The sequence below is a fragment of the Paramisgurnus dabryanus genome, chromosome 13 (genome assembly GCF_030506205.2).
Source record: "Paramisgurnus dabryanus chromosome 13, PD_genome_1.1, whole genome shotgun sequence".
Lineage (NCBI taxonomy): Eukaryota > Metazoa > Chordata > Actinopteri > Cypriniformes > Cobitidae > Paramisgurnus > Paramisgurnus dabryanus.
In genome coordinates this window covers 7,878,959-7,894,823 of record NC_133349.1, presented here as the reverse complement: position 1 = coordinate 7,894,823, position 15,865 = coordinate 7,878,959, and the positions used below count along the sequence as shown (strand labels likewise).

General features: G+C 34.9%; 1 protein-coding gene across 2 annotated transcripts; it reads right to left on the bottom strand.

Moving 5' to 3' along the window:
• Positions 1 to 312: 312 nt before the first annotated feature.
• ppox (protoporphyrinogen oxidase) lies at positions 313 to 14,539 on the bottom strand. Of its 2 annotated transcripts, none has more exons than XM_065298662.2 (13): positions 14,445 to 14,539; positions 13,597 to 13,730; positions 13,195 to 13,329; positions 11,504 to 11,619; positions 11,270 to 11,402; positions 10,978 to 11,122; positions 6,884 to 7,080; positions 6,673 to 6,736; positions 6,270 to 6,388; positions 5,847 to 5,960; positions 5,028 to 5,177; positions 3,875 to 3,917; positions 313 to 3,784 (listed from the first exon to the last, which is right to left on the bottom strand). In XM_065298662.2, exons 2-13 carry the CDS (start codon positions 13,681 to 13,683, stop codon positions 3,648 to 3,650), a joined length of 1,440 nt encoding a protein of 479 aa, XP_065154734.1. In that variant the 5' UTR covers positions 13,684 to 13,730; positions 14,445 to 14,539; the 3' UTR covers positions 313 to 3,647. The 2 variants fall into 2 exon arrangements, with proteins under 2 accessions (XP_065154734.1, XP_065154735.1); XM_065298663.2 differs by having other exon boundaries at positions 13,597 to 13,696; positions 14,445 to 14,493.
• Between the last annotated feature and the right edge of the window lie 1,326 nt (positions 14,540 to 15,865).

Sequence of the window (15,865 nt, the reverse complement as noted above, 5' to 3'; positions counted from 1 at the left end):
CATGAAGGAATTTAAAGAGATTCCTTCACACATCCCATGTCTATCGAGTAACACCAAAGCATCCCTTTCATGCGGTTTTGTAACTCTTCATTTATAACCATATGTTTTAATTGCTTATTTTAGAATCAGCCATATGCCAGTTTAATTTTTTATGTAAGGGATAATGTAGAGGCAGCCGGTAGTTATCGGGAAGCCCCGACAGTGTGATCAGGACCCGACGCGAAGCGGCTACCCGCTTATTACGGCTACTTGTCACATAAGAAAAAAAACGGACATGAATATGAATTTGAAACATTTTATTGGCATATTTGTTTTAAATGAACATTTTTATCCTTCCGCGAAACTTTCCACAGATGCATAAAATGATCGTAATACCTTATTAAGTACCTCTGCTTCATACTTGTCTCCATTTTTTCTCTTTTAGCCAGTCTTTGAGAAGTTTTAATGCCCATTCTGTATTTTTGTGTGTGTTGGCTTCGTAGCTGTCATGCTCTATTTTGTCAAGTTCAGTCTCAGTAAGCTCTCTGTGTCTTGTCGTGGTTGTCCAGTGTTTGTCACAAGATGGCGCCAAACAAACAGTAATCTTTATTGATCTTTATTGGCGCGGAGCGATTTTACTCGTACAAGTAGTACCGGCTATGCGTTATTACTTTGGAGCGGTTATTATTTGAAAAGAACGAACCTGCAAATTTCTCAACTGACCAATCAGAATCAAGCATTCCAGAGAGCCGTGTATTAAATTTAAATAAAGGCACTGGTAGGTAGGGTGGCCATGTCATATAAAAGTGGAAAGTCACAGATACTTACAGATAATAAGTTATATAGAAATATCTAGATTAAAGGGATAGTTCACCTTAAAATGAAAATTCCGTCATCATTTACTCATCCTCATGTTGTTCTATGACTTTTTTTTTCTGATGAACACAAAAGAAGATATTTTGATAAATGATGGTAAACATACAGCAGATAGTGACCATAGACTTCTATAGTAAAAATAAAAAAATATGATGGAATTTAATGGGTACCGTCAACTGTGTGCTTACCATCATTTACAGTATCACAATACTTCCAAAATATTTTTTCCTACTATGGAAGTCAATGGTCACGATATGCTGTGTGTTTACCATAATTTCTCAAAATATCTTCTTTTGTGTTAATCAGAATAAAGAAATTAATACAGGTTTAGAACAACATGATGATGAGTAAATGACAGAATTTTCATTTTAGGGTGAACTATCCCTTTAAACTGCAGAAATGGCAGTGACACAAATTCGAATCTTTTCCATTAGTTTTTCTATGCATTTGCTAAGTGGTTGCTTACTATTGCACATTAAAACATCTCAAGTCTCCACATTTTGGTTTTTCAGGTGTGACCTGTGTACATCTTTAATTGAAGAATTGAAAAAATAGTTTAGCTGAAATCGTAAACGGTTGTCAATTCTTCACGATTAGAGACAGTGTCGGAATTTTCAGCAATGCGAAGCCAGACAGGAAATGGCTTAAAATGCACAAATTACAAAACCAACGAGAAATCGTGCGAAAACATGTCAGCGCTGCTGACAGGCACAGCTTTTCTCCAACCACCTTTGACAATCTGCCTTTTGTCAAATAACTTTCCAACCGAGCTGTCGACAGACCCAGAGGAGCAAACAACATGTCATGGTGAACATACCATATGCCTGATGATAATGGCTTTGAGTGGGCTTGTGTAATTGGCACATTAAATATTTATTTTATGTCATGTACAGTGTACACTCACCTAAAGGATTATTAGGAACACCATACTAATACTGTGTTTGACCCTCTTTCGCCTTCAGAACTGCCTTAATTCTACGTGGCATTGATACAACAAGATGCTGTATGCATTCTTTAGAAATGTTAGCCCATATTGATAGGATAGCATCTTGCAGTTGATGGAGATTTGTGGGATGCACATCTACTGCACGAAGCTCCCATTTCACCACATTCCAAAGATGCTCTAATAGTTTAAGATCTGGTGACTGTGGGGGCCATTTTAGTACAGTTAACTAATCATAATGTTCAACAAACCAATTTGAAATGTTTTTCGAGCTTTGTGACATGGTGCATTATCCTGCTGGAAGTAGCCATCAGAGGATGGGTACATGGTGGTCATAAAGGGATGGACATGGTTAGAAACAATGCTCAGGTAGGCCGTGGCATTTAAACGATGCCCAATTGGCCCTAAAGTGTGCCAAAAAACATCCCCCACACCATTACACCATTGCATCAATGAGAAATTGAACAGGTGTTCCTAATAATCCTTAAGGTGACTGTACATTACGAAGCCAAACTGTGGTTCAGTTGCCTTTTCACTTATAGTTATAGACAAATTAAACAAAATGTACCAAACACATCTCATTTATTTATTGCTGACCAGACACAACAAAATGATATGCATAAAAATAAATTAATAACTACTGAGTGACTGTCATGACAGTCAATTTAATGGAATAAATTTGGAGTTACATACATGTTTAGTTAACAAAATCACACTCTTATCCACACTTCACATTAAAGATTGTCGCTAACCCTCACCCACATGTCATAAATGATCCTAAACTTTTGACTGATAGTGTATATTAGTATTGCAGATGCAACCAGGAAACAGTACTGAAACGAATGTAAACAGTCACTGATGAATCTCTCTCTACTTTCGGACAATGCATTTTTAAAACATAATTCAGCTTATTCACCGAAAGCTCAGTGGCGCTAAATAAAGGCACACCTGTGCATTCTGATGCACATTATTGTAAATTCAATCACACTGAATGAGAAAGCATGTGTGTGTGAAATGCATGGTACTCAAGCAGCCATTAAAATTCTGGTTCTCTGATCGATAGTTTACATTTTTTGCCCTTTCAAAGTTAATGCAGATGGCATAGCCATTTCCAATCTGCAGCCTGTATGAAACGAGAACTGTAAGTCGTAAATTTCCATTGACCCCACTATGACGCCAACGTAATGAATATATTTGTAAAAAGGATGCTCCAGTCTAATGGCATATAATTTCAGCCTGGTCAAAATGTCATCTACTTTTAGACAAATGGAGGAAACAGTTAAAATGATATTATATCCATTGAGTCTGCTCCTGGCTACGGTATCAATCTCAGAAATAAAGGTACAAATGGAATCACTGGGGTGGTACCCTTAAAGAGTACATCTTAGATATTAGGACCTTTTTAAAAGGTACCATCCCAGTGACGCCGTTTGTACCTTTTTTGACAGGGTAATGTGTATGGCAACATACTGTAGATGAGTGTAAACCTTCCTAATGACTAGCATAACTTTTAGTTAACATGCTGAATATTAATTTACATAATATCCTAGTGCAATAATATATTACTCATCCAAATGCAATTTTTCTAGGTAAAAATTTGATTATTCGGCCACATTGTTAAAGCTAAGCTCTACAATCATTTGTTTGGTGGCATTTTTTGGCAGCTTGGAAATGTAGCTTATGATTTCCTTAACATCTAAACAACAGCCCTGAAATATATTTGATTACCCAACATTTAGCTGTACTTAAATTTGGGTTCAAGTAGTGCCTGTCCTTCCCAAGGATCAACATCAAATGTATATCACAAACCCCAAAATCTCAGAAGTCTCACTCACTCGCTCAATCAAAATTAAGCGATTTTTCCAACGAGACCCTCTGCAGCTGTTCGTCCACTGAATATAACATCATTGACGGAGACGCCGTCATAGGAAGCTCCTGCCAGTGTAAGGGGAAGATTGTTCTTGCTGATGTATTGCCTCATCTTTTCTGAAAATAAGAAACGTCTGCCTGTAATTTATATGTTTCTGGAAAAAGACGCTGGAAATCATTTTGCGTGATTAATAAACTTTGTCTTACCGAGTCGTTTCCAGTGTCCTACATGATATTGAGGAATGCAGTTCTGAACAGCAAATGATAGAAATAAAGAATCATTAACAGACAAGACGGAAAATTCATACCAAGATTTTAAATACAGTAGCAGTGTGAATACTTCTCTCTGTGAGCGTATATCCGGGTAATTAAACTGTTCAGAGACACTGTAGTCGACAATGTGGCATGAAAGAATACGAGCGTGCTTGTGTGGGCGCACCAAGGTGGAAATTTTCCTCTCGCTCTTTGACTGTATAATTAAGATAAAGTCACTCGTAAATGAAGCAGGGCAGCTAATCCTTTATCTCGACTCTTCAATGACTGTCTTGTCTTATCTGGCCAGAATTCGAGTGAATTTTCGAGACCCCAAGACCCGGCACCTTCCCGATGGTACTGCTAACTGAACTCCCAGAAGCTGATGGAGGACAGGAGTAATGTTTAAAGAAAAGACCATCTGCTTTGATTGATGTCAAAACAGAACCCCAGAGAGAAAACTGAGGACATCTGGTGACTGTGAACGCACGGTCATGCATGATTGACTCGAATGAGATGGTGGAAAAAATGAAGTTTATATATTTATTGTTTCAAATTCAGTTAAATAGGGTCATTTTCCAGCTCTCCTAGAGTTAAACATTTTTTACTGTTTTGGAATCCATTCAGATGATCTCCGATTCTGGCGGTACCACTTTTAGCATAGCTTAGCACAATCCATTGAATCTGATTAGACCATTAGCATCACATTCAAAAATAACCAATGAGTTTCAATATTTTTCCTATTTAAAACTTGACTCTTCTGTAGTTACATCGTGTACTAACCTAAGACCGACAGAAAATTTAAAGTTGCGTTTTTCTAGGCAGATATGGCTAGTATACTCTCATTCTGGCGTAATAATCAACTAATAATAAAGTAAAAACTCACTCCTTAAATCAACATACTATACATTTATGTGTGATCCTGGGATCGAACCCATGACCTTTGCCCTGCTAATGCGATGCTCTTCCAATTGAACTACAGCTACACTATATTTAACTTTCATGTAAAATCAGTGAAATTTAATATCATGTGTACCTCTCTGTGTCCATTTCTAATAAACTGTGAGTTTATCACACTAATCTGTCATATTTTAACACACAAAATCACCTTGAGTACTGAGACCAGGCTCCACACAGGTGGCGAGGTGACACCCAGATGATCGGTTACTGCCTGTGTAGCCCGATCCAAGAAAATCTGATTGGTCGCTTCCTGTGGACTACCAAATGCCTGCTTGAACCACGCACCGCCCATCATCACCTATAAACACACAAACACTGCTTTCAATAACAGCTGGAGCGCTGCTGTAATGACATTAGAAAATAACACCATTCACAATTTTTCTTGCGTCGATATTAGCTGGAATCAGCATTATAACGTCTATTTAGATGACTGGTTGTGGGGATTACATTAGGGCTATTCAGGTTGCTCCTCAAAGCAAATCTTATGGCACTCAGATGTATGCTTGTTCAAAGGTTTCCGGCCCCTCGACTACAGTTTATGAATGTTTTCCAGCAGAGGGACAACATGTCCACAGCAAAGGACATCTAACTATTAAATTAATAATGATTAAAGTGGAGCAGAAATGAATAATTCAATTGCAATTTTTACGTTGTTGTGAGGCCCACATAGCAGTACAGGCTATTTTTATGACCGGGGCTAATATGTTCCTGATAAAGAAACAGGGCCGAATTTGAGCTTTTCTCCCATATATAAATACTTTGTTATAAAGCACATATCATAAGCATTTTTTTTCTTTTTTTTTAAATGCCAAGGGGGCACTATTGTCTGATTTACTAGTTTTATTGCTTTTCATCGAGCAAAACAAAAACATTTTGTTTTTATCCAAGAATATCCAGTCATATGTCATAATTATATATACTGTGGATAGATAGATGTATGGACGGATAAACGCATATTGCGTTATACCGTCAGTCTGGTGGTTGGTCCTCCACTCCTATTGTGTTGTGGAAAGGTAACGGAGTCATACACGATCCCTAGCAGACCAGGATCTTCTGAGGAAGGCACCAAGTGTCCAAAGCCCTTAAAAACCAAATATGTACACAAATATACATTAATAACATACGCATAAACAGCATTGTAATTTATGAACAACAGTTCCAGTTAAGAACATAGTAAAATATTGAAAAACGCTGCTGTTTTCCTTTAAAGGTCTTTCTAGTTCTGTAGGCAAAACATCTGGCTTAAAAGAACAAATGTACGAATTTTAACATTACAGTACAACCAAGCTGACAGAAACACTTTAATCAATATCATCCTCTTGCTCGACTATATTCTGTATAGTGTATTATAATCTGGCCATTTTTTATTGATCACTAAATGAAGTCTTACTGCAGCAGGAAGAATGAAACCTTCATACTCCAGATTCACAACAGCAACAGTGGCAGAAGCAATGGATCGAAGCTCTTCTGTCAGGGGTTCAGCAGCAGGGGGCAGCACTGATGCCAAAGCTGGAAAAAATATATAGGTTGTGTTGTTAAAACTAAAATAAAAAGTATATTCGCTCTAAATGGGTTTGCTGACTAAGCAGAGCACACAAATGTTTCAGCACTGCTTTAATGAGGCAGATCTACAGTGCCAGGGTAACAGGAATCATATTTTACGCATGTAGTCAGAACTGAATGAATGTGACAAAACAATTGGTATAGCTGCATCATAAAAAAAAAGAAGTTTGAATCAGTTTGACAAGTCTTCACAGTACGGCTCTCCCCAATAGTACATTGATTATATTTACCTGCAGCCGGTAGGACGGAAATCACATGATCGGCTTTCAATGTGGCCCCATCATCCAGTTTGATCTATTTTAAAATACAGAGGAACATAAAAGATGTCTGTTGCTCCATCACCACCGCTTTATTAATGTGATACAACATTAAAGCGTTTATTTATATTTATTCAATTTGAATCATTTGAATATAAAGTGTCCTGTTATTCCCACATCTGACCTCCCAGACCCCTCCCTGCAGGGTCAGGCTCTTCACTCGAGCATTGTGATGAAGCTCCACACGCTCTCGACCTCTCAGCGAATTCTCCAGAGCTTCTGGAAGTGACTGCATGCCCCTCTTCAGTGACCACAGACTCCACGACTCTTTTGATGCTCTTTTAGCCAAATCAGAGGGGATTACTTCAGGACCACCACCACCTTATGAAGTATAATTACAAACAACGAACATTACAGTCACTGAAAAATATACAAAGTCAAAGGTAAATGGGTCAGTGACAAAAACGGTTTGGCAAGATGAGAAATTCAAAATTATAAAAAAAAATTTGTTTTAAAATCAGCTTTATTTCAATGCACATAGTGTATTTATTTAATTTTATGCAATAAAAAATTACATTTGCAAAATTTTTATAAAAGTTAAGACTGAATGGACCTGACAATGTCAAATGGTGTAACCGCCAATTGCGCCAAAGAATGAGAAATATTAAATATTTTATCCACCTTGATGGGATGTAATCATCCAAAAAAGCAAAACAATTTTAAAATATAATTTTATAAGTTATTTCTAAATGTAAATTTTAATGCGTTTTTGTAATATTTGTCCTGACAAACAGCTCTGTTTTCTAAATAATCTTTGACAAATGATGTAAATAAAAAATATCATATTACACTAAATTTGAATGATTATATTTTATTCCACACTTTTGAATGAATACATTTATATTTTCATTTAAAAAATACTAGTTACACTAATTGACACTTAACGGTTACACCACATCGACATTTTTGCAATTATCCCCCAAATATTCTTTCGAAATGAAATAAAAAAAAACGAAATTTTTGACTTGGTCCTCAAAAAACAGAATGTATGCAAGTAATCAGCAAATTAATTTTGAAATTTTAACCCTTTTAATTGACCCATATGGACACAAAATAATTCATATGTCACCTCATTGACCCAAATATATTAAACACAAATTATTTCAACAGTTATATATTGGTGGATTTTTTTATTTGTGCCTTTAAAATAAGGATGCATAACGATTAATGGTGATTAATCTATAGCAGAATAAAAGTTTTTGTTTACATCATATGTGTGTGTGAACTTTGTATAACAACTCTGTATAGCTGGGCGTACACGGTGCGAATTCTGACGGTCGGAACGTCGTGAGCTCTCGCACACGACACGAGTGAGTTTATACGAAAATAATTCGGACGCAGTCACACACGACAAGATTTTACTGTACGACTTGACGAATTCTGACGTAAGCATTTTCACACCTGTGAGGATGAAGTAGGCTACCTTTCGTTGTGGCAGAATGTACAAAAAATAAAACAAAAAGAATAGGATAAAGATATTGGCTTAGTATATAAAACAGCCTGGAATTTCTGTTCTTTTGTATTTCTATTTATGCATTCCGAAATTGCAATATAGGTCTAGTTCTGTGGAGGTGAAGGAATTTCTCTGGCAGTGATTGTTCGTGCTAGCGCATTTGCGGTTTTACCGTCTTAATATATAATTTTGTAGTGCCAAGTAAATATCTATATTGCTATTATTAATGTTACATATATTGTTGCTTTTTTATAAATATGACCGTTCAAAAAACACATTCAGTGGGCCTATTTATTTATTTGTAAATGCAGAATGAGGAGCAATGAGGTAAAACGCAAGCTAACGTTACACGTCTTTCCCTTTATAATTAAATTATTAAGACAACACATCTATAGCCAAATATTTATTTGTAAAACGAAAATAATTGTATTTAATATAAAGCACCTTGTCTAGGCTTGTTATGTGCAAATGTTCGGTCAATGCGGTGTCTTGAAGTAAAAGTGAGACCGCAGCATTTATGCTCCTGTAACTGCACAAAATAAATGCCATACAGAAGGCATTGCATATTAATATAGTGCATTTTCACTGTAGGCCTATATGTAAATTAATACATAGCAATACAAATATAGTATGAAAACAAATTAATCATTATTTAAATAAAGTTTCAGAGATAGCCTAGGCCTACATTTTTAGTCATTTAAATGTTCTCATCATTTCAAAACAAGCTAAGGCTACCATATAACTTACACTGGGCTATATCATTTGTTCCTTTGGTCGAAAATATGTAAAAGAATATATATGTGGGTAAAAATACCGAACAAGCTCAGTTGTTAAAGCAGAAGCTCCATAATAAGATGGGAAACATCGTCTCCGCATATGATCATCATGTTTATGTACTCTCTCAATAAATGCATATCTTAGCCTATTAAACATGGACATTCCGTTGCTTTTTTCTGTCGCGACAGCCCTCTTAATATCCAATCATTTATGAAACTACAGCAACTTTGGCACAGCTTGGATTACACAAAAATTGCGACATTCTTTGTACATCCTGTACTATTTAAACCAGCGGTCTCTGCACGGAGTCTAATAATTTTTAAATGTATTTATTACATAATTTAGTTGGCTTATTTTATGTTTACATTGTAAATAATGATAAAACATATTAACAAGTAAAGAAAAATCAACAAGTAAAACAAAAAAGTTTTAATATCAGCCTCGTTTAATGCATTGTGGTAGCACTTATCAGAACAGCGGTATAGCCTAAAACAACTCTTTCCTGTTTCCACACACATCCAAAGCTGTGACCCGACATCACAAAAACACGTATGACAGGTTTTTTTCAGGCAAATAAGCTGATCAAGAGGTCGTCACTGAAAGGACCTGTACATATTTGTCATGATGTCCGGTCACCTGAGTGTGTATGTGCGCGAAACATAGCCAGCTATCATCAATATTTGAGGTAGCAGTGCAACATTTGTCTGTCTTCTTCTGCGTTTTGTACATTCTGATTGGTCAACTTCAAGTGCTTTGCCAGATCATCTTGTACACCCGCACCAACACTACGAATTTATACCGACAGCTCCCGAACTTTTTTGACATGTTTAAAAATTATCGGGAGGTCGTAAGGTGCTCGTAACCTGCTCGGCTCGGCTCGTAATTCCTCTCACACGGTGCGAGCCGCGACCATACGAGCATGAACGATTTGCTCCCGAGGAAAAAAAATCGCATGCGAGCCCCTACGACAGCAAAAATCGCACCGTGTACGCCCGCCTTAAATGCACACACATGCATGTATATACTTAAGAAATGTTTACATGTGTATATACATTTATATATGTATAATTTATATTATATATAAATATAAATATTTAATATATAAATATATATTTTTTCTTAAAATTATACATGCATGTGTGCATATTTATACACATAATTATAATACACAGTTCACACACATATATGATGTAAACAAAAACTTTTATTCTGCTATAGATTAATCATGATTAATCGTTTTGCATCCCTACTTTAAAATGTAATGTATAGCATACAATAAAACACTTTTTTGTACTTTTTTCATTATTTCTAGTTAAGATAAAATTTAGACCGCATTATAAACACAGACTTAATACATAATTATATATGCAGCATATATAGGATGCCAAACAATGAAAGTTAAACAGAAGAGTGACACAATGCTTTCTCAAACTTAATACTGCCATAATAGCTCATGCATAATAATATGACAATTTCTCATGCATAATGATGTGATAATAGCTCATGCATTATACAGCACAGTGACTGGATCAAACAGGTTTTTACTTATCATGAATAATGCAAAGAACAGCTCAGAAACTAATGACGTTAGGCACATACTCAGCAGCCAATCAACATCTGAATTAATGCATATATGCTTTTTGTATGTTGCTTCAACTTTGCTTTTTCCACCCATAAGATTGAATGGCTCTTAATAACTCAAATGTAACCAGTTTCCACTTATTAATAAAATTAATCAGTGCCAACATTGTTTTTACCAACGTGCAACCTGTATGTTAAAGGATTACTTCACTCTGATAAAAAAATCCTGATAATTTACTCACCCCCATGTCATCCAAGTTGTTTATGTCTTACCTTTCGATTTAATTACATAATACTTTATAGTGCTGGCACTTTTAATAAGAGTTCTCCAACTAAATGTGATCAACAACCACAACAAAAATAATATCTCTCCTTCTAATGCTAGGCATTAGTCTATAGTACCTCACCTGAACCCATCAGCATGCCCAGCACGATGGATCCCCGTGACCGCTCTGCTTTATAAAGAGGGGGCAAGCAGGACCGCACACTTAACTGCCTGCAGTCACCAGCAAACACCCCTCTACACAGACTGTCTATAGCTATATCTGCTAACTGTACAGAGACAAAAAGAGAGAGAGAGGTGGATTGAATCAGATCATCTTTTGTTATCACACATTTGAGTCTTATATGTTGTTACAGTAAAGCACATAATAAAAATAATACACAAAAGCAGATCACCGAAATCCCTTTTGGTCTCACCTCAGGACCCAGACGCCTGGATACAAATGCATGAACAGACTCATCGTCTTCCTGCCCTTTACTGATCAACATTTCCTTTAGGACGCTATGAATTATGGGACGGGAGAAAGGAGGAATGGTGCGCAGAATACCACTAGATATAAAGAAGAGAAATATTCAATGCATTAATATTTTTCAGGTGTGAAGTACTAGTATGAGTTTATTGGATGATGCACAATGAGGTTTTTCTCTCACCCGGGTCCTGATGGCATCTTGTGCAGTTGTCCTTTCACATAAAGGAATCGGTTCTTAGAAGCCACATGATCCTTCGAAACTGACAGGACTTCAGACTCGAGACCCAAATCAGACACCTGCATGACACATTACCTCAATAAGAAACAATACATAAGAAATCCAGTAACACAATAACAAAGGTAAAAGTAAATCACAAAAATAATAACGATGGATTTTCATGTTTAGTATTCTTTAGAAAGTCTTTTAATAATTCACTTATTTGACATGTTTTATGCAAATAATATTTAATTATTAAAATGTTAGTGCTTTTGATCAAATCTAGTATACCCCTTAACAGAAATAATTACATTGAACAGAATAAATAAAATGTATTATTTAAAACAAATAGTACTACGTGTATATAACAGATACAAGAAACCTAACAGCAGAAGAGTTAAAGGGGACATATCATGAAAATGTGAAAAAGTGCTATAATTGGGACCCCAGTGCTTCGATCAACCTATAAAATGTGAAAGAAACAAACCAGTAACATATATATTAGTTGCTCCCCTTGTGATGTCAGAAGTGAATAAAACCACCCCTAAATCTGCACTATCCAACCACGGCACTGCCATTTAGTGCAGATATTAGGTCATTTGCATTTTAAAGGACACACCCAAATAGGCACATTTTTGCTCACACCTACAAAGTGGCAATTTTAACTAGTGACTGCTTCGTGAGGCTTTGAAACTTTTACAATCTTTTGTTTCGAATCAACTGGAGTGTGTTTTAAACTGGCCAAGTCACATTATTTTAGCAAACAGTCTTCATTACGTCATAACTGTTTCAAAACGTTCCGAAAATCAGATGGTTCACCACTAGGGGGAGCTGATCACAAATAACCAGTGTCTAATATGGTTAGGTGAACTCGGGTAAGTTTTAGTATGCAAGTTCATAAAACATGCATCCTTCTGACTAATAACCCTGCTTTTTGTCTAAATTTTGTTTATAGAAAACATTTAATGACAAATATGTGCATAATTAAAAGGGGAGTTTGTTTTAATGATTTGTTTGCCGTAAATAAAACTAAAAACAGATTATACACTTTTAATTAAGTTTTAATTAAGTTAAATACATTTTTAAAACATATTATAATAAAAATCTTGCTATTATTTTGTGAAAAAAATCTGGTTTTAGACAATTTTGACCAGCAGGTCTTGCCAGTGTTTGTGGTGTTTCAAACCCTGAATCAATTTTCGAAGAAATTGGTTCAATTGATTCGAAGCTTCGAAAAGCTTTGTTTCTCCCATCACTAATTTTAACATGCTATTATAAATTATCTATATGTTATTTTGAGCTAGAACTTCACATATGTACTCTATGGACACCAAAGATTTATTTGACATCTTAAAAAAGTCTTGTAAATGTCCCATTTAAGAGTATGAAGATTTTATTTTACCAATACTGTTGATAGCATTGTGCACGATGGCCCTCTTGTGGCCATCTGACAGAACTACAACACTAACAGCAAAGACCGATGTTATCCTAAGCTTAGGTGGTTTTATATCAATTATTTGTTTTACTCAAGACAGCTGACTTACTAACCAGTTATAAATCTTAGATATGCAATGCATGTACCTGTAAATTTATATTGTGATAATGTGTCTTCTATCTCTTGTGCAAAAAAAAAAAGATCAGTCCTATATGTATACCATATTCAAACCGTTTCGACCAATAGCTCCTGCTGGCCGAACCCCTCGGGGTCCTTGTTCAAACACTGCTCCATCATCTCTTCGTGTGGAGTTCAACCAACCTCCATATCTACTGCTTCCCTCCAACAGCACCACCTACATCACAACAGAAGATATAAGATGGTGATAGATGTACAGTGGAGAAAACAAGTTTATAAATGATATGATTTATTATTATTATTATTATTATATGAAACAGTTACAAAACAAAAAGCTAAAATGTCAAAAAAAAAAAATCTTTATAGAAACTTTCATTAAATAAACAAAGATTATTAGTTACAATATTTGGAATTTGAATTGGATATTAGAAATAGGAATGAGTTATTAATATATATATACATTAGATAATTACATGTGTTTTACCTTGGAGACATTAGGACTCTTGCTGAGATAATGGCAGGTCGACAGACCCCCGATCCCCCCACCAAGCACTGCTACAACCTTCTGCATTCAGCTCCAAACACTTCCACACATAAAACAAAACTGACCACAGACCCCTAAAGTGACAGCAGGCAAACATTCAGCTACAGCACTAATAAACTATGAGTCAATAATAAAACAAGCATTTATATGGGACTGGTAGAGAGCCACATCAAAGTACTGAGGAACATTGGAGGCTTGAGTTCATGACATCTGAATTGACAGATAAGGTTTGGACACTGGTTAGGGTCTGTATAAGACAGGGTGGTGGCCCTTGATAAGGTGACTGTGTTGTCATTTATCAAAGTCAAACAAAAGGGAGAAAATAATCTCCCTTCAATGAACACTGTCTGGTTTCCGGTTTGAAAACAAAAATGTGTGACAAAAATGCAGCAGAAAAAAAACGCAAATGTTTTTTTATTACAAATACTACTTTGAACCAGATGTGGCTCATTTACCATTAAAATTTCCTTATGTAATGTGTTGTGTAACGTCACTGTCGTTTCATTACCAGTAACGTTAGAATAATTTCTGTTATGCATATCAACATTATTTACATGCTGATAATATTTAAGACAAGTCTTATTAGGAAACGTCTCGTAAAATTTCAGTGACACGGTAACAGTTACTTCTTATTAACGTTTTTGCAGACTTCTAACAAACCTGACTTGTTTGAGTAACATATAATAAAGAAAGCTAGACAAATGCACGCTGACAACTTCTATTAAAAAATTCAAAAACCACCAGCAGAGTTATAAATACAAATGACATTCAAAATAAACAAACGATACCTGCATAAAATTTAAAGTTTTGGATCACGCGGCTTCTGCTGTGTGTTACCTCCTCAATGACATAAATGTTGTGTGAATCCAACTGTAACAATAACATACATACGGAAAAACTTCAAAATAAAAGTCTCGAACTCTAACAGTAGTTGCGAAAGCTACATTTTAATTTAAATCATTTTGTAAAAGTCAGCAAACCTCATTTTTGAAGAGTGCATGCACAGATTCTTTGTATTTAGTTTGAGTTAAGTCATTTTATAAATTATTTTATAAATAACAATAATTTTAAATAAATAAACTAAAGTAAGTAATATAAATATTAAAATATAAACTGAAAACAATTTCGTGATCCCGTTTATTATAATTTTGAGCAATAATCGCATTTTTCTTATATTTTTTTTCTTCTTCCTTTTTCTGTTTGATTTTTTTAACCTGCTTTTAAACTTCTAAACTGTAAACAGTTAACTGGTTTAGACAACTTAAAAACATATAATATAATTTTATATATATATATATAAAATGATATTATATATATATATATATATATATATATATATATATATATATATATATATATATATATATATATATATATATATATATATATCATTTAGACGATACATAATGAACACCTATGAATTACAACCGGTACCTTACTTTAAATGGCTTTCTCTTTAAAATCACACCTGGAATTAAATATTTAGCCAGTAGATGTCAGAAAAGATCATTTGGTTACCGTTTATATTCACAATTTATTTTCCTGGAGTAGGCTACCCAGGATGCTGCCACAGGTGTGCATCTGTCATGTCCGAACCAAAAGACTGACTTCGACCATGCTATGGTGGCCTGAATCATATTACCTGTCATTTTTATACTGCCTTGCTTAATAAACAATAGAAACCATAACAAAAAAATTTTTAATTTAAGGGGAATTGCACTGCCCTGCTGAAAAAACAATAAAACCATTACAGAAAATTCTAATGGTTTTATTGGTTTAATTGGGACTTTTATGGAATATGGCCCAAAACACACTACAGTGTATTGGTTTTTGTTGGTCTCTAATGGTATGTATTGGTTCTATTGGTTCTATGTATTGGTTCTAATGGAATATGTATTGGTTCTACTTGAATATTGCCCAAAACACACAACAGTGTAGTGGTTTTAATGGTAAAAGCTAATGGTTTCTATTGGTTTTTTAATGGAAACCATTAGAATTTTCTGTAATGTTTTTATTGTTTTTTTCAGCAGGGTGGTTTTATTGGAAACTTTAATGATCTTGAATGCCAATATGTTGTGTTCTATTCCAACATTAAAAATACTGTAGTATTTTTTAAACGTAATATTTACTATAGTAAACTGTCTTAAAACTCATAGACACTGTAGTGGTTATAATATTTAATATGTACCTTTCCATAGTAAAACTAAAG

What these genes read in the sequence shown, in the direction of transcription:
- ppox (XM_065298662.2), bottom strand. Translation starts at nt 13,683, where the DNA reads ATGCAGAAGGTTGTAGCAGTGCTTGGTGGGGGGATCGGGGGTCTGTCG. An exon ending in CCAGGCGTCTGGGTCCTGAG is followed by an intron (nt 11,123 to 11,269) that starts GTGAGACCAAAA and finishes GTCTCTGTACAG; the next exon opens with TTAGCAGATATAGCTATAGA. An exon ending in GGGCATGCTGATGGGTTCAG is followed by an intron (nt 7,081 to 10,977) that starts GTGAGGTACTAT and finishes ATACTTCATAAG; the next exon opens with GTGGTGGTGGTCCTGAAGTA.